This window comes from Colletotrichum truncatum (genome assembly GCF_014235925.2).
Source record: "Colletotrichum truncatum strain CMES1059 chromosome Unknown Contig_0004, whole genome shotgun sequence".
NCBI lineage: Eukaryota > Fungi > Ascomycota > Sordariomycetes > Glomerellales > Glomerellaceae > Colletotrichum > Colletotrichum truncatum.
In genome coordinates, this window is record NW_027222401.1 from 169,634 (window position 1) to 188,408 (window position 18,775).

Genomic DNA, 18,775 nt, shown 5'->3' on the forward strand with positions numbered 1-18,775 from the left:
GCGCCCCTCAAGGACGGAATCCTCCATATCCTTTCATGTTGTTCGCTTGAAGCGCAGAACGAAAAATCGCTCAAAGATTCATGCAAGATGGGTTAGTGATGGTGAAAAAGTGGCCTAAGAGCGGCTGGTCGAGAATCGAAGACATTTAGGAAATCAGAAAAAGCTATCCAACACTACCGGAAGCCACCCTGGGAGCCACCATTGTTCCAGTACCCTTGATTTGCGCCTCCAAATCCATTGTTGCCGTAGTTTTGTTGGTTGCCGAACGCATTGTCACTGTAACCGCCATGAGGAGGGCTCATGGGCGGAGGACTATGCTGGTCAGGTGAGCCGAGTCTCGAGTAGCCGCCGTGGGAAGCAGTACGGGCTGGCGCCATCGGCAGAGGGCCCGAGGGAGGCACGCTGGGGCTCTGCGTTCTCAACGGAGGGAGAGTAGGTGTCTGGCCGTTCGGAGCATTGGTGTACGAGGGCATGCCACCTGCGGCGCCGGCAGTGATCGCTGGTGCGGTATCCCAAACGGCGCGGTCCTGAGTTGCGGGGACGCTGTAGGAGTTCTCCTGGACCATACCATTCTTGCTGAAATCCTTGGCGTTGTACTCCGTTCCTGTTGCGCCGTTGAATGAATCGGGGTCAATGCCGCTCTTCTGGAAACGCTCCATCTCGAGACGCTCCTCCTCGGCTCTGCGAGCTGCCAAGGCAGCCTCGGCGGCACCACGTCTACGTTGGCGGAAAAAGTACCACAATCCAAAGGCGATGAGGGCACAACCAACACCAACGCTAGATGCGGCCACGGCCGTCTTGGCAGTAGGGCTGAGAGTTTCGAACTTTTCTTTCATGGACTTGCTAGGCTCCTCCAAAAGGGCCTCCTTGACGGTTGAGTTACCCCTGCGAAAAGCGTCAGCCTGGTTGTGACAAGGTGAATGCAATCAGCCAAACTTACTCAGTGATCTTGATGCTCTCCCATGAGCCTGACTTGTCGCCAAAAGAGTACTCCTTTCCAGAGCTGTAATCGGTAACCTGTGCAGACTTGACATACATCGTGTAGGGGCCAGCAGCGTAGTCGGTATCTCCTCCAGCCCACTCCCTTGTACCGGGAGCCATGCGAGGGTCACCACCGGCCCAAATACCGAGACTGAGCCGCATGGGGGTCTGAGGGTACGACTGGCCGTTGTTGGCCTGCGCCGGGAGAAGCGTGCGCACAAGGGCGCCATCCACCCACCACTCAAGCTTGTCCTTGGTCCAGACGGTGGTGTAATTGTGGAAGTCGGAGTGAATGCTTCCTGAAACGGCATGCTCGGCGCCGTTCTTAAAGTCCTCGACACCCTTTCCAAAGAAGTTACTCAAGGCATCATTCTTCACGCCGAGAAATTCCCAGTCGACCTCATCCAGCGTATCACTAAGCCACATCATGGAGCTCACGATTCCCTTACCGGTGGCCGCCCTCAAATGGATCTCGGTACGACCGAAAAAGAAGTAGAACTTGGTGCGGATCGTGGGGGATTCACCCTGCTTGCTGATCGTGAACTCGGCGCCGTTTTCAGCCGTGTACTTGACCGGGCGAACGGTTGTCTCCCAGGCATCAGTCGACGGGGTGGCATTAAAGTTGAAGTTGTAGTCCATTCCGAAGGCCGGGTCGGCAGGGCAAGTGGTGTTCATCGGGTTACATTTAGTTGAAACCTGAGCGACGGCAGGCTGGGCAAGCGACGCCAACAGCGCCACCGCCGAAAGAGTGTATCGCGACAACATGGCTAGTTGAAGTCGCAAATGGGCGAATCGTGGGGAATATGAAGCCAAAGATTCGGGGGTCGAACTTGAGAGATTGAAAAGCCGGGGCAATTCAAATTGTACCGTATACGCGGGGAATCGCAAAAGTCAATTGACCAAAAGCAACACGTCTAGTATCGCAAGAAAAAAAGATAGGCTTGGAACACAGCGCGCTCGAAGCAATTTGGAATCGGTCAAGGAGTGACGAGAGTGAGAGACAGAGAGAGCGTGGGGTCCGTCGTGGACGGCGAAAGGAGTGTTGCAAAGCGCAAAGTCACGGACAAAGGCGCCGGTATTGCCTATTGAAAAACAATATGTAAAGAGAGGAATGAAGGATCTCTCGACGCAACGACCAATTTCTCAAGGAACGGCAATGGTGGGGGTTCAAAATTGAGTTTAAAAGGCGTCCATGGTAAAAGGAGAGTGGATAGATAAAGCGCCAGCCAGATAGCATAGCAGGCTCACTTTTGGATGGGCACATTGGGAAAGTCGAAGCACAGACGATCGATTTGAGTTGAAGGCAAACTCGAGCAATGATAGGAGGCAAACCTCATCTAACATGGGTGAAGTGGAGCAAAAGGGACAAGACGAGCCAGGGGTAGCTGGGGAATGTGACAAGCAAACGTCGTGATTTAAGGGGGTGCCAATGTCTGTTGCTCCTCTCTGGGCTCTTGGAGTTGCATCTGCAACGGGCAGCGTTTCCGCACCAGAGCCAGCTGGGACTAGCGCTATAACTATCGGTTGAACCAAAGAGGGGCATCTCCCCCCATTGCCTGTGTCCTTGGGTGCAGGGTGATCAGAAAGGAAATTATTCCACCGTTCGTTAAGTGACGAGATGGGCAAATGTGAAGACTATCCCGAGATTGATAGTGGACCGCCCCCGTCAAACGCGGCCCTACTGGCCCGAGGGGGGCACCAGAAAATGCTTCCACTCTTGTTGGACACAACTGCGTCATTGGCAAACTTGCATGTACGAAAAGAAAACTTCCGTGGGTTTTGTGGTTCGGATTTGTGCTTGAAACCCCATCAGTTGCCGCCATTCGCCGCTTAGGATGAAAAAGGAATCTGTATCACTGCAACCATAGTAGGAGAAGTGTGGGTGAAAGCGGGGGTGGTTCAGGAGTCGCAGTTTGGATATTTTAATCACCTGCCTGACACAGGCACTTGAGACATCTTCTGCCAAGATGGACGTTGAATCCGCCGGAATCCTCAAAGTTGAATCCGAGAAGCAATGAACATATACTATTGAGCGGTGAAGGCAGATTGAGGCGGAGGCAAATTTCTGGCAACTTGGAGTCAGCTCGCATTGTGCTACTGACTCGGGTTGTTGAGGTTTGCTTGGTCCAAAAATACGACTTGGCAGAATCATTTTTGGTTATCCACGTGATGATCATCGGATGAAGGCCGGAGATACATGCACGAGCCCAGATAAGAACCTGCCTCAGCCTTGTTGTATGAGGGATCCCAAGCTCAGCTTTGGCACATTAGATGGCGCTCGACATAAGGCATCCAATCATGAACCAATACAGAGGTAAACCCTTCACTCGACTGTGGGTAAGCCTCGTGTTGTCGAGAAGCTGGAGAAGATCAGCAGGTTGCAAGGCGCAAAATTGGAGGCCCGGAAGCATGTTGGCGAAACCAGCCGTGAATGGGAGTCAGAGTCGTTAAAATTGCGGAGAAAAACGGCTTAGTAGAGCAGGGTTTGCTTTTATGATATCCATAGTAATCATCGCAATCCATTACGGGTGCTGGATGAAAAAATCTCAACTCATTGCAGATATGAGTTTCATGAGCTGCCACGTGAAGCAACAAGAATGTGGATACCCAAGGGAACGAAGAAATTATACGCCTCAAACTTCAGGGTGACTGCTTGTCGCGCAATGCGACGGAGAAATCTAGATTATAGGGATCAAAAACAAATAAGAAAGGTCGATATTTCGGTATTAGGTAAGCGCTCAATGAAGGTCTGAACAGTGGATAAGTAGTACTAAATCAGCAATATGAGAGAGAGAAGAGATTGTAAAAGAGTGCCATCAACGGGTGTCATGGAAGCTCAGTCATATCAGGGGCTTCAATCGCAACATCATCCGGCGTTAGCGACCATCACGCTCAAGAGCGCAGTTGACCAAGGGGGGCTTCGGGCTGAGGTTCAAGTAAGGTAAACAGGCGAGGTAAGAAATTCTTTCTCTTCTCAAGTAAGTGAATAAGGCAGAGGCAAATCCTCGGGTAACCGGCCCAGCGCGGCCCAAAATTCCGGGCCACCGCTCGGCCAAAGACCCGCATTCTTAAATGGTTGAACTTCCGCTAAAATGCAGGTTTTTCGGCCATAGCCGCTGCTGACACCGCGACAGGCGCCTTGGCTGGGCCGATCTCGGTCCATAGTCAAGCCACGACAAGCCCTTTTCCTGTTTTGCTGTCTCGGCGCGCGCTGTAGTTTAGGGTGGCAGTCAGCCAGCACAATGATGGGGGAAAAGAACATTTCAATGGGTTTGGGACTCGCTGTATGAAAAGAGAAAAAAGCTTGATATTCTTTGGAGAAGTTGGGCAGTTGAAAACAAAGTTAGCTATCCTGCACAATGCCAACACCAATCTCGGCAATCTATCCGGCCAAAGTCCCCATCGTCCCCGAACTTCACCAAACAGAACGTGACTCACGGCACCCAGCGCGCTTGAGGGTGTAGTCAAGGCGACCATTGGGGGGGGGGGGGGGGGATAACCTGACCAATTACCTACTTATTTAAATAAATTATAGGTCTATCTGACTAATTTTATGATTAGCTATATTAAGGTAAAGTAGGTCTACCTAACCATGGAATTTTTAATCGATTAGATATATGGACTAGTTACTAATTACGTCTTACTACTAATTAAGGTATATACTCTATATTAATATTTAAATCTTTATTTTATTCTAATTCTCTTCCTTTTCCCTTTGTAACCTTTTTAAATTATATACGCCTTCCCCCCCCCCCCCCCCCCCCCCCCCTTAGCATACCGATTCCTAATTACTTCCGAATTAGTTTAGAAATCCGATATTATGCCTTTATATAAGGATTTTGTAAGTATAATAGAATCGGTTTAGGATCGATTTAGAACTAATTTAGAATTAGGATGATTATAAGACTTATAAAGAAGGTCTTCTTTAAGGCGGTAAAAATTACTATATAGAAGATCTTCCTCCCTTCGAGTTTAATAAGGTAAGTAATTTAGAAGCGATTTTATAACGATTTAGAAATAGTTTTAAATCGATTTAGGCTAATAAAGTTAAGCTTACCCTTAGCAAACTCTACTACCGCTAAGGTAGTAGATCTAGTAGTATTATATATACTAAGGTAATTTAGAATTAGTTCCGGATTAGTTTAGAACTAATTTCGAATCGATTAGATAAAGTAGTTCTTAAGCAAGTCGAACCTTAAGAACTATATTAAGAAGTATAAGCTTAATAAAGTCCTAGCTAAAGTTAAAAGCTATAAGTCTAGCGTAAACTCTATTAAAAAGAATAATAATATAGCTAGTAAGTAATTCTAAACTAATTCTATACTAATTCTAAACTAATTTTAAACTAATTATAAATAGAATTTTATAACTATATCTACGGTATCGCTATTAGCGCTTATAATAATAGTAAGCTATAGACTTTTTCTAAGAAATAGAAGGCGTAAACCCTTCCCTTCCTTCTTACTATGCCTATACGTAAGCAAGGTAACTAAACTATAGTAAGTAATTCTTAATTAATCTAAAATCTTTTTAAAACCTATTCTAAATCGATTTTATAATAGATTAACTTTACTAAAATACGTCGTACTACTAGCTTCCTTACTAAAGGTAAGTATACTTACTATATTACTATTTATAATATTAGTAAGTTTAGAATTAGTTTTAAAATAGTTTAAAACTAATTATAAATCGATTTAGAATATCCTCCCGCCTTTCGCGATTAGGAATATAAGGTCTAGGCTTGCTTTAAAGATAATAAAGAAGATAAAGCTTAAATTAATTTAGGATCGGTTTAGAACTAGTTTAAGACTTCTTTTAAGACCGATTTAGAACTACTTTAGAATCAATTCTTTATAAATACCTAAGGCGTTCGGTTTTTAAGCTTTTTTTTAAAAAAAAAAGTATTTCTAAATTAATATAAAAATAATTTAGAATCGATTCTTTACCTATCCTATATACTATTAAAGTCTTAATCTTCTCTACTATTCTACTAACTTTAGTTCTTTTTCTTATAGTTTAAGCTTCTATTTTTTAACTAGAAGTTTTCTTACTTCTAATTCTAATCGCTTTTCTTTTAATTCTAAACTTTACTTTTATAAGTTAAAGTTATCTTATTATCCTTATCTAATTTCGTTTCTTAAGTTAGAAATAGATTTTTATAAAGTATTTAACTTAATAACTTTAGAAGATAAAGCATAGGAAAGACAAAAGGATCGATTCCGAATCGCTTCTAAAAGACTTCGGGATCGATTCGGAATTAAGGATAGACTTTTTAAATTAATACCTCTTAAGGGACTAAACGTAAAAAGTCAAGTTAATAAAAGCTTTTTAATACGTTTATTATCTAGTTACTTACGGGATTCCTTTTAGTATTAATATTTAAGTTTTAAAATAATTTAGAAATAATTATTAATAAATATTAAAGTATTTTTAACTTACGTAAACAGCTTATAACTATATTATAACGGCTAATAATAGAAATATCTTTCTAAGAAAGCTAGATTCTTAGTATTATAAATACTATATCCTGTTTTAAAAGATAGCGATCGTATTTTATATATCTAAGTACTTTTAAATTAGTTCTTAACGTATTCTAAACTAATTCCGAATTAATTTAGAAAGGATTCTAAACTTACTTCTAGATATATATAAGTAATAGTATTACGGCTAGCTATCTAACAGTAGGGTTTTGCTAATAGAAGGTATAGTAAGAGACTAATACTAGTTCGTAAAGGTCGTTTTAGTAGATCGTAGGGTTAGGGTAAGGTAATTAGTCTTATACTATAGTAACAAGGTTCTTAGTATTTATAATACTAAGAGGTAAGCTGAAAGTTATTCGAGGATAAATTATAAGTTGATTGTTAAAAAACTATCTAAAAGGCTTAAGTAGGTGCTTAAGTCCTAGTTTATATATAAGTCTTGTTTCCTAAGGCTAACGTTTGCGTTATTACTTGCTGATATCTTAATTGTCGGCAGCCGATATGCTAAAAGTCGTATCTCTTATTCCTTTCTTATTATTACGTAACTTAAATATAGTTTTTCCTTTTCTAGCGGGGCGACCCTTATCCCTTTCGTCGCCTATATATATCTTGTCTCTAGCTGCTATCCTCGAGTAAGGCTAGTTTCTCTGTTAGGCATACTTAATAGGTTGTAATATTAAGTCTCCCTTTCGAAGGTCTTGTCTTCAAGGCTTATAAGTAGGTTAGCTAGTCCTAGGTTAAGGTCTTTCAAACATGCTTCCTTTAATAATATTAATACTATGTTAAGTCGCGTTCTAAAATCAAAATCTGTTAGAAGTATAAGTATATTATACTTCTATTTTACTTATTTATCCTATTTAGTCTTATCTAAGACTTAGTAGGACTTACAAAAGTAACTAGCTAAGAATGGCTGCTTGCTAGTTTAAACATATGACATTCAGATCCCTATGGAATACTCTCTTTAACCTTATCTAAAAGTCTATTTAGTTAAAGAAGATTCTAGTCTGATTTATAAGCTGCTTTATAAGCTAGTTGACGTATATACTTACGTATACTAAACCTAGCTTATAGCTTCCTATATTAGCTATTATAGGCGACGTTATACTACTATATAACTAGCCTAATTCTCTCCCTTAGCTAGCTATTAGTTCCTCAACCAACTCAGCTTCAATATAAGCCTATACATTCTTTACTATTAAAGCCCTACTTCATAAGTACAAGTTCCCTTACTCTAATACCCTGTTATAAGGATATCGTACTATCTACGAGATTCCTACCTACCGTTCCAACAAAATCTAAACAGCTTTGCTTAAAAACGCTTCGTTAAGTAGTTAATAAGTCTTTTATATATTTCGGCGTTATTACGGATATACCTTATACCTATTATTTCCGTGCGAAACGCGCTTATTAATTTGCTAAGGGTGTAAATCGTTGTTAGTTATATGCTTAGTATAAGAAGCTTTGTAATAGTTTAGTAGTAGCTTCGATATGTAAGTTTTTTTTTCTTTAAGCGGCGATGTTTTCTTATTGATTTGGTAGTATTAAAATTAAATTCCTAGCGTAAGGAGTAGGATAAGAAAGAAGAGGAGGCTAGTAAAGAGGTGCTATGGATCTATAAAGAGTTAGTACGTCTTTAGTCTGATATAGCTTTAGTAGTAAGCCGTTTATCTTATATTTGTTAAATTCGAAAGAAGGTAGTAGAGCGTTAGAAGGAGACGTTTGCGTAAGGTATATAAGAATTAGACGCAGAGGATAGCTTGTTGTTAGCCTTGGATGCGTACAAGGCTAGTATAGTTAGTAACCTTCGGTTTCTTAAGGTTCTTAATAACCTTTCCTAGTCTTCCTTTAGTATTAGGGAGGAGTTTGCTAATCTTAGTCTTTTAGTAGGTAATCCTGCTAGGTTTAGTATTATTAAAGTTCCTCCTAAGCATATTCTAAGTTCTTAGCTAGTTCTTATAAGTTATCTTTATATCTATAGTTTTTCTATTTAATAAAGTATTTTGTTATTTCGCTATTCTTTTAGTAGTCTAGAATACGTTCTACTTTATATTTAGTATCGTCTATTTCTATAATAATATAGTCTTTAGTATATATACCGTCTAGTATTAGTTTTAATAATAAGACGTAAAAGACTAGGTAATATTTTATTATTTCTAGTAGTTTTAACTTATAGTTAACTTTAGAAATTTTCTTCGTAATTTCGAAAGGTCTTAGTTTTTTAAAGTCGAGTTTATTGCTAGGTTGTTTTATTTTAATATTTTGCTATATAAGATAGGCGCTACCTCCTTCTTTTAAAGGTAGGCTTCTTACCTTATATCGGTCGGCGTATTTCTTTATTCTCTATTATACGAATTCGAGTTTTTAAGGTAGTTCTTATTAGATTTCCTTAAGTTTCTTAATATCTACTATTGCTTTTATCGCGGCAGAGCCGGTTCGGGGTTTTCTATAAGTAGTAAGGTTAAATCTATAGTTAAGGAAGAAAAGTAATTCTTATATGCTTTCTCTTATTAAACTATTATATACGAACTATACGGTTAGTAATAACTTAACTTAGTTATCTTAGTCGTAGTTTATATAACTCCTTAGGTATATTTCTAAGATTTAATTAATTCTTTCTGTTTGTCTATCGGTCTATAGGTAGAAGGTAGTACTAAGGCTATGCTTTGCTTCAAGCTGTAAGATCAGGGATCTTTAGAACTTAGACGTAAAGACCGATCCTCTATCTAATACTATCTCCTAAGGTAGGCTATGTTAGCTAATAATAATCCTAAGAAAGGTATATACTAAGTCTTCTACTATGCTTGATTCTAAGTATAATATAAAATACGCGTATTTCGTAAATCTATTTATAACTACTAGTATACTATCGTACTATATTTTAGTAAGTAGTTTTCTTAATTTCGGTAGTTTAATAATAAAGTCTAGAGAGATAGAGTGCTAGGGTGTTAATAGTATTAGTAATAGTTATAATTCCTTATATAGTTTATATCTGCTTAGCTTGCTTTTTATATAGACTTTATAATCCTTGATTACGTTAGTAACGTCTTTTCTTATTACTTACTTATCGTAGTATTATCTGATTTATTTCTAGGTTTTCGTAACTCCTTAGTAACCGTAAGCAGGTATGCTATATATCTCCCTGATCTAGTCGTATGTTATCCTCCTAGTCGTGCTAGTCTTGATACGGTTGCTGATTATTAAGAGTTTCGTAGCAGGTATAAGGTTGCTATTATCTTCTTTAAGGATAACTTAAGTTTCTTCTAAGACTTCGTCCTTGTAATCGGGTCTTCGGCTAAGCGCGTCTACTCTACTATTTTCTAATCCTTTCTTATAGATAATTCTGAAGTTAAATTCTAAAAGGAATTCTAACTATCTAATTTATCGTTTATTAAGCTTTTTTAAAGTAGTAAAGTATGCTAGATTCTTATAATCCGTATATACTTTTACTTCGTACTTTATTCCTAATAGTTAGGGTCTCTATTCTTTAAATACGTCGATAATTACTATAAGTTCCTTATTATAGATCTAGTAATTTAGTTTAGGTCTTTAGAACTTTCTTAAAAAGAATCTATAGGGGTATAGGACTCCGTTCTTATCCTTTTAGCCTAGCTACGCTCCTTTAGCTTCGTTCGAAGTATCCGTTTTAAGCTTGAAAGGCTTCTTAGGGTTTGGAATCTAGATAACGGGTTCCGATATAACCTTATCCTTGACTTCTTAGAACGCTTTCTATTATTTATCTATCTATTCCTAAGGTATATTTTTCTTAGTAAGTTCGGTAAGAGGTAATATCGTTTTAGAATAGTCTTTAAGGAATTTTCGGTAGAAGTTAATAAATCTTAAGAAGGATAGTATATCCTTCGGGTTTTCTAGTATAGGCTATTCTTATATAGCCTTGATTTTGTTAGGGGATATCTTGATTACGCCTAGCATAATTATAAACCTTAAAAATTCTACTTCCTATTTATAAAATAGACTTTTCTCTAGTTTTATAAGTAGCTTTGCTTATTCGAGTGCTTTAAAAATCTTATAAACATACTTCTTATATTCTTCTAACGTTTTGGAGAATATAAGGATATCGTCGAGGTATATAATAATAGACTTGTCTAGATATTCCTATAGTACTTAGTTAATTATAGTTTAGAATATAGCCGGTGCGTTAGTAAGTCTAAATAGTATAACTAACGTTTTAAACTATCTTCTTCTCGTTTAGAAGGCTGTTTTCTACTTATCTCCTTTTATAATTTAGATAAGGTTATAGGCTTTTTTAAGGTCTAAGGTTATAAACTATTAAGCCTCGTAGAGTAGGTCTCTTAGTTCCGATATAAGGGGTAGTAGGTAATAGTCTTTGATCGTAATATCGTTAAGTCGTTAATAATCGATATAAAGTCGTTTCTTCCCGTTTTTCTTTAGTATGAATAGTATAAGGTATCTTATAAGTAATTTTGAAGGTCTAATAAATCCTTTTATAAGATTTTTGTTAAACTATTCGTCTAAGGCTTTTATTTCTTTTTAGTTAAGTAGGTATATTTTATTAAAGGTAGGTTTATATCCTTCCTTAATTTTGATCTTATAATCCTACTTACTATGTTTTAGTAATCTAGTCTTAAGTTTTAGTATAAAGAGTTTGCTATAAACCTTATATTTAATAGGTATCTTTAATATTAGATCTTCTATGACTTTGTTAATCGTTGTAGCTGCTAGCATCTTAGTATTAATATCTCTTATCCTTAGCATTAAGCATAGTCTTGCTCTAGTTGCTATTAGTAATCCGCGTAAGGCTTTCGTCGAATACTTCTTAAAGGCTAGATTGAATTTTATTTAGCTAGTAACCTAATCGATTTATAAGTTATGTCTTTATAGCTATAGAATTCTAAGGATAACGTTATGGTTTCCTATCTCCGTAATGTCGAAGCTGATAAGCTTTTGATAGCTATAGTAGAGTAAAGGGAGTTACGCTATCTCTTGATTAATACTGCCTCTGCTATACTTAACTTCTTTCCCTTCTATATTCCTTAGTCGGTAAGGGTTTTACTTCCGATTCTATAGTATTTCTCGCTATTATACTATTCGGGGTATAATAAAGTTTCCTTAAGCTTTTAAGTCTATTAAGACTTATATAGTATATCCGCCTAGGTTTACTATAATCTTTATTTATACGTCGTCGTCGAATATAGTATATAGGGACTTACTAGAGGAGCTTGCTATATATCCTGGATAAGGCGGCTTTCCTAGTTTTTTAAGTAGAAAGCCTTCTTGCCTTTCTTTCGGTCTCTGCCGAGGTTACTTTCTCTAATTCCTAGACGAAGTAGGCTAGGCGTCTTGCTATCTTATCCTTGCTTATCTAGTTCTTATTATCGGAATCTCTAACTTTCGCTTTTTAGAATATAGTAGAGTTTATATAAGTCTTTCTTATAATTCTACTAGACTCTTATAAAGTAGTTTATATACTTCTAAAGGTATTCGACGCTAGGTTGTAAGAATGCTATTCTATTATTATTAGTTTTCTATTCTCCGGGTTCTCCCCGTACTTCTTAATATAAAAGTTCTTATTCCTTATAGGCTTTGCGGATTTATAGTTCTTCTTTTCTTTTAAGGTATAGTCTATTTTCTACTTTCTTTAAGAGATAGTAGGCATAGTAATCGAAGATATAGTAGATCTATACTATCTCCTTATATTCTCTATACTATATCGTAATCCTAGGATCGTCTTCTAAGAATATTTCTTTATCCCGGGTTTATATAATTATTATAAGGATTTTGTTATGATATTCTTCTATATAGAAGGCGATCTGTTAGTAGTCGTCTTAGGAGTTAATATATTTATATTCTAATACTTTCTTAATTTTTTTTATTTTATTAAGATAGTATTCTTCTTCTATATCTTCTAGGTTGGTATCGTCTATCAATATTCCTTATAAACATACTTCCGCCGAGGGTAGTCTATCTACAACGTTTTTAGCTTATTCTAAGATAGGTTAAGGAGTAGCGCGGGTTCTTTATAATAATTCAAAGGTCGAGTCGCTAGCTACTATAGTATATAGTAAGCTTTATCGTTAGCTTAGGTTGTCTTTTGCTTAGTATACTCGGGTCTAGGTGCTAGCGTCTTTAAATTATTATTATCTTAGTATTTTATCTAATTACTTAATAGCTTTATAAGCGTATTTGCTAGCTATTATAAGGGTTTGTTTTATCTTTCTATTGTTTTAAGGTTAGTAGATAAATTAGGTTGCTTTATACTTAAGTTAATACTATCCTTAGGTATTTCCGCGTAGTATAATATAGCGGTCTCGGGTTTTCCATATATATTAGAAGGTATTTCTAACTTTGCTATTATTTTGAATTTATATCGTATAGTTGATAGCGTTTTATATCCGTTTAATAGCTATCTTATTTTCTTCTTCGAGTTTCCTAGCTTCTTTTTTTAAAAAACTTTCCAAGGTATTTACTTTATTCGTCTATCGATAGTTAGCAAGGCGTAGGATGTCTTATAAGAGTCCTAGTTAGTATATAATACTACTATCTTAGAAGGCGTTATTAAGTTCTGTAGCCTTCTTTACTTATTCCTAGTCGTCGAGTAGCTTTTATTGCTACTTAGTATAATCTAGTCTATTAGTATATCGGTCTATTATAGTAATAGCCTTAGGTATGTTAGTAGTATTATATCTTGATTGTCTTATAGGGTTTTGGGGGTACTATCTACTATTTTCTTTTATATGCTTATACGTAGTATAATTATTATTATAGCAAGCTATCTATCCTTTTTCTTCGTAGCTAGGGATTTTAGTTATAGCGTTAGCTTGCTTAGGGGGTATTATAAGTTTCTTAGGCTATATATAGTATCTATGTTGAATGGGCTCTCCGTACGATCGTACTGTCATAAATGTAGGGTGAACCAAAGATTCTATTTTCCGTGATTACCTTTCCTAACTAGATGTTGCCTTCCGTACGAACAGATATATCTCTGTCCATACCTAGACACGAGTCGTGCATGACAGGTAATAAACCATGATCCCTTCCTCAGACATTTAGGTGTTACAGGTGCTAGTCATGCTACCTATACACCCCTTTGCCTGTGACAGCCTTGTCGTACGGTCATGTGATTATCGTTATTCCAACACTCACAACTTTTCTTTTTATGACCGTACGTGCCTATCCTTTGTCCAATTAGGTTGCGCTATTCCAGTTCGTAATAGCTTTACTTGATTAATATGTGTCGTAAGGGTGAATGTAGGAAGTCGTCTCGTACGCCTTCCTCTCTTGTCGGTTGAGTAAGTCGCGTGTCCTACGTGCCTTCCTCTATTGCTTCACCTCACTTTTTCTTGTTTTTTTTTTTTCCTGCCTACTTAGGCAGAACTTTCCGTATTGAAATGATAAAAACGCGTCTTTTCTTCTTTTCCTCTTACTTACCTTTTCTCCTCTTCGTACACCACTTCTTCTCTCTTCTCTTCGTACGTTGAACAATCATTCTCATTCAACGCTTTTTTTTTTTTTTTTCCTTTTATGTTTTCTAACCATGGTCTAGAACGATGAACGTAATGCTCTTGCCCTGCCGTCGCACGACATTGAAGTGCGTATGACTGGCAACATGAGCGTTCAAGAGTTCGTCGCCTCTATCATACGACGCTCTAGTTACTTCATCGCGATCATCATTCAGTCTCGAGGTCGTACGATGCCTGCTTGCGCCAGCAAGTGTGCGACCTCTGGCTCTCCTCGATTCCGGGAGTGTGTTCGTCTCAGGACCCTCTCTGATGGCTCGTGTGCGGAATGCGTCTAGCAGTCGCACGGCGCTCGTTGCTCTCACCGTGGTCAGGAGGATGGTTCGTCCGATTCGTCTGGTGGTAGCAACCATTCCGACAACGATGATGATGATGAGTCTCCCCGTCGCTCTAACTATCGGAAGCCGTACGCCCGTGGCGCTCGCCAGCCCGACCGTACGCCTGGTCGCAAGCTTGGTCGTGGTGTCGGCACCTCTGGCAGCTTCCTTGGCTCTTCTCACAACCCGCAGCTGATTGAGAAGGAGTAATTGGGGGATTGGTTCATTCGTACGGTGGTTATCTATGATCTCAAGGGTCCGGCTCTCATAGACTAACATCTGGTGGTGGATCTTGGTATTGGGGTTTTCGTACGATAGTAAAATCGCACGAGTTGATTGTCATTCGTCTTTTCCCCCAAGTCTATCCACGTACGCTTCGATTCTTATCCTGAGCTTGCTTGTCGTAATTAACTGCTCGAGCGCTGAATTTGGTGACTTCTTTGTGAAAGCATCTGCTGGATTGTCTTTGCCATCGATCCATCTCACTTCTGAGATTTCTTTCTTCTCGTACGACTCCCTCAGGCTCATGATATCGATCATAAGTCTTTTCTCATCAGTAGTTCCTAGTCGTACGAGGCATTCATACAGAGATCTTGAGTCTGTACAAATCACGACTGGAATTCCTGGGAGGTTGAGCGTACGAAGAATCCGGTTCAAGGTACTGCTTAACGATATGCCACTGTCAAAGCCTGTAGTCATTCCGTATAGTTCGCTAGCTAGTACGCTTCGAGTCACTCGTTTGCATTTCGTTGAGCTCCAGTGGATAATATTTCTATTGATCTCAAAGTCTGTCGTCGTACGAGCTGTTTCCTCTGCAAGTACGATGACAAATCCAAGCTGTGATGAAAGGTCTGTATTATTTGCAAATGATCCGTCTGTGAAGATATACATCTTTGTTCGTACGAAGTCGAGTGGAATATATTTAAGACCTCGATCAGGGTTGTCTATTTGCTATTGAAGTCGTACGTTCAGAGCTTCAATGTCCTCTTTACTTGGTTCTTTGATCTGAGCTGCGACTGCTAAATCGTACGATGCCTCTGGCTGGCATATTGAAGCAAGGTATGCGCCCCTTGCCCGCTGCGAAACGTACTGTTGTCGTGCATCAAGTGCATCTATCTCTATAGTATTGAGCTGCTTAACTTGTCCTTTCTGTAAGAAAGTAAAGTAGTCTTCGTACGACTGAATCCTGCCGCCATTGAAATCTACTTCTTGGTTATGTGATAGGATTGTTTTCGGCTTCGCACGAAGGCCCTTCTTCTCCAATTGTTCCTCTTCCCGTACGGAGAAACTTGCTGTTGCGAAACTCATTGTATCGTCTGTTTGCATTGCCGTGATACCAAAGTCGTCTGCTCCTGTCGTAGTATAAAGGAGGCATGGGTCGTACGTTGACTCTATCATTCCAAGGTCCTCCTTGTGGTGTGTAGCGTACGTCTTATACCAGTAAAGACCTGATTCTGCTAATCCGTAGAGCGGCTTCACGATATGTAGGAGTGTTCTTTCTGGGTATTTACCCTCGAGTTCCCTGGGAAGTCGTGCGATAATTGTTCTTTTTAATGGATCGTCCGATTGGGTATATGCCTGCGTAATATCCCTGAGTTCTCCTTGACACTTGAAGTCTCGTACGAGGGTAGGTCCAAGGGCGAGGAGTAGTCTCTGACTCATCCTCTGGATCGTTGGTGCCTGTGTAAGGATTTCCTCCTTTTCCTGGTCACCATATCCTTGGATTACTAGTCTTGACTTTTCGTACGGCTTCGTGGTTTTGTTTTTGATTTCTCTAACCATTCGTGTACGAAAGATCCGTATGTTGGAGTGTTTGTCTGGGTCGTACCGAATAAAGGTAAAGACTCCCTGGTTGATTAACGCGTCGATCTCAATCCTATCCGACTCTTCGTACGGTAATCCTGGTGTTGTGATTATGTTGTCAAGTCGGAGTTTTACTGCTAACTCGTAGTTGTCTTTCTCTTTCTGAGTGAGAAAATGTCTTGGGGATTGTCGTACGGCCCTTCTTTGACCCTTCTTTGGCCGTCCTCTTTTCCTTGGTTGTGGTTGAGGGATTTGCCGTGCGACGTCTGGTTCAGACTCTTCCTGGGGTTGTGTATCGTCCCTATAGTATGGTTTGACGTGTGTCGCCCGAAACTGTGTAGGTCCGTTTATCATGTTCACAGTTACATTATGTCCCTCAATCCCCTGTACTTCGTACGGTCCGGTCCATCCCTTGTTTTCTCTCCATACCATGACTTCGCTCTGGATAGGGAGGGATAAGACTTGTTGAATATTAGGACCGTTCCTTGTATTGATCGCACGGTTGATCTCAACCTCTGCGCGGATGCCTTGAAGTAACTTCCTTGCCTTCTGGGCGGCTTCTGCCTGTTGTACGATTTCTGGTGATGGTGGTGAATCCTTGTTAATACGTGGATAAGTACCGAATACCAGAAGTGTTGGTACGATTCCGTACGGTCCAGCTGTATCGTTTAACGCTTTGATAGCCATCTGTAGGATTGTCTTATCGTCTGTATTATGACTGAGTTCGGTATGAAGGATATCGTACGCTCGCCTTAAGGGAGCGTGAGCTCTCTCGACTTTGCCGACTGCCCAGTGTGCTTCTACTGGCATCTCATCGCACGTAATACCCATAATTTCGGCATGTTTGCGGAATTCAGTAGATGCGAAGTTTGTCCCCGGATCGTGTACGATATGGTCTGGTGGACCGACATAGGTGTTAATCCAACATTTGGTTAACGCATTCCATGTGTCTCGTGCGGAAAGGGATTTTAGGAATGTTGCTCCTTGAAAGCTTGTTTCCGTATCGATCACATGTAAGGCATTTTTGTCCTTCAGTCGTACGACATCTACCACGATTTCGTAATTGAAATAGCTCTCGTCCTTAAGGGAGAGCTTAAATCTCCTTGGAGCTGGATCGTGCGACTGGCAGTTGTGACAGAACTTCTGGACCTTTTCTAAAATCGACTGGCTAATATCGTCGTGTCCAGCGTTTTTCAGAAGTTGGTATAGTCGTTCCGTACGAGGATGTCCAAATCGTCTATGTAAACGCCTTAGTTGTACCTCCGTAAAGAAAATACTTGACTCTCTTTTGCTGAGATTGAAAAAAGCATGGCCCCATTTGCGTACGACTGGAATATGTTTCCCATCTCGTCGTACGATAACATTCGCAATGTTGTTGAAGTATGCCTTTAGTCTATCTGCATCTTTTAAAGAGAATAAGAATGGCGTAGCTGACTCGAAGATATGGTACTTCACTCGTCCGATTGGATTCTCCATGATGATAGTCCCGATTGATGTGTTTAAGCGTCCGTCTCCGAATCGTACGTAGACCGACCCTGGTTTCCAGGATACTTTTGCTTGTGGGTTTTCCCTGAGGTATGCTATGACCTGTGACTTGCCGACTGTAGAAACTTTCGCTGCACCTGTGTCCCAAAGTTCCCCTTGGTAAACTGATGTATATGGGTCTTGTAGTACGAATTGAGTTGCTTCTACTGTCTTTGGAGCTGAGAAAATGTCTTCCCCTGTCGTACGGTGGAAGAATGCTGCTGAAGTAAGGAAAATTGAAACCTCCTCGTCTCCAGTATCATCATCGTCACCATCAGAAATATTTTCAACAGGGTTATCTCCCTCTACTTCTTGTAGATATGCTGTAAAATCATCGTACGGCTCCTGGTGGAGTGTATAACATGCTTGTAGGTATTGGTCTCTTGCATATTTGCGTTCCTCATCAGAATGGTTTGTCGACCAACAGCCTGTCTTCTTACAGATGAAGCATCTTTTGCTTGTGTTCGTACGGGTAGGTTTTCCTTGGGATATGTTCCCTTGGTCTTGTCTTTCGTACGTCTGTCCTTGAGGTCTTCGGTAGGGTTGTTGCTTATGTCTGCTTCTCTGGTTGGAATTATACCGCCTATCGACAAAGTTAATGTCGTACGATATTGTCTTCCTATCGATTGCAACTTGTAGCGAGGCTCGTAAGTTAGAGAATAGCTCCTCACATGTCTGGTCAGACTTGTGATTACTGAGGGCGTTCTCTAGCTCTGGTACGCCTCGGCATGCCTGGATAACTTGCGTGCGAAGCATAATTTCTCCTTGGAATCCTGTACCTAGTGCTCGTTGTACGAGAGATAACTTATCAAATAATGCTTCGAGGACCTCGATCGGTTTCTTGTCTGGTTCCTCACGTTTAACTCGTACGAAAGATAATGTTGTCTAATCTGTATAGTAGAGATTGTGGTTGATGTCTGTATTGAAATGTGCATCTAGCATCTTGTAAATCTCGTCCCACCTCTTTGTTGGCCCGATATGGTGGAGGTAGAATTCCTCCGCACGATCGGCTAAGATGTCTGGAAACACGGCATGGTATTGGTCCTCTGTTATTCGCAATCGTCTGCAGAAGCTGATGAAAATCTTGGCCTTGTCATACAGGATATCGTACGGTTTGCTAGTATAGTTCCTCTCTTTCTTCCATCCCTTCTGAAAGACCGCAATCGTGCTTGGT

The 18,775-nt window shown here is 39.8% G+C and overlaps 3 protein-coding genes across 3 annotated transcripts; all 3 read right to left on the reverse strand.

Annotated features, from left to right (window-relative positions):
• Positions 1–173: 173 nt before the first annotated feature.
• CTRU02_206836 (glycosyl hydrolase family 16) lies at positions 174–1,746 on the reverse strand (the record flags this gene model as incomplete). The annotated part of the gene is made up of 2 exons (XM_036733050.1): positions 174–885; positions 941–1,746. 2 exons carry the CDS (start codon positions 1,744–1,746, stop codon positions 174–176), a joined length of 1,518 nt encoding a protein of 505 aa, XP_036575281.1.
• A 12,867-nt stretch (positions 1,747–14,613) lies between these two features.
• Positions 14,614–15,165, reverse strand: CTRU02_206837 (uncharacterized protein; the record flags this gene model as incomplete). Its single annotated transcript, XM_070204785.1, has 1 exon — positions 14,614–15,165. The coding sequence occupies one exon, from the start codon at positions 15,163–15,165 to the stop codon at positions 14,614–14,616; it is 552 nt and encodes a 183-aa protein (XP_070061318.1).
• Positions 15,166–15,225: 60 nt separating this feature from the next.
• Positions 15,226–18,357, reverse strand: CTRU02_206838 (reverse transcriptase-like protein; the record flags this gene model as incomplete). Its single annotated transcript, XM_070204786.1, has 1 exon — positions 15,226–18,357. One exon carries the CDS (start codon positions 18,355–18,357, stop codon positions 15,226–15,228), a length of 3,132 nt encoding a protein of 1,043 aa, XP_070061319.1.
• Positions 18,358–18,775: the final 418 nt, after the last annotated feature.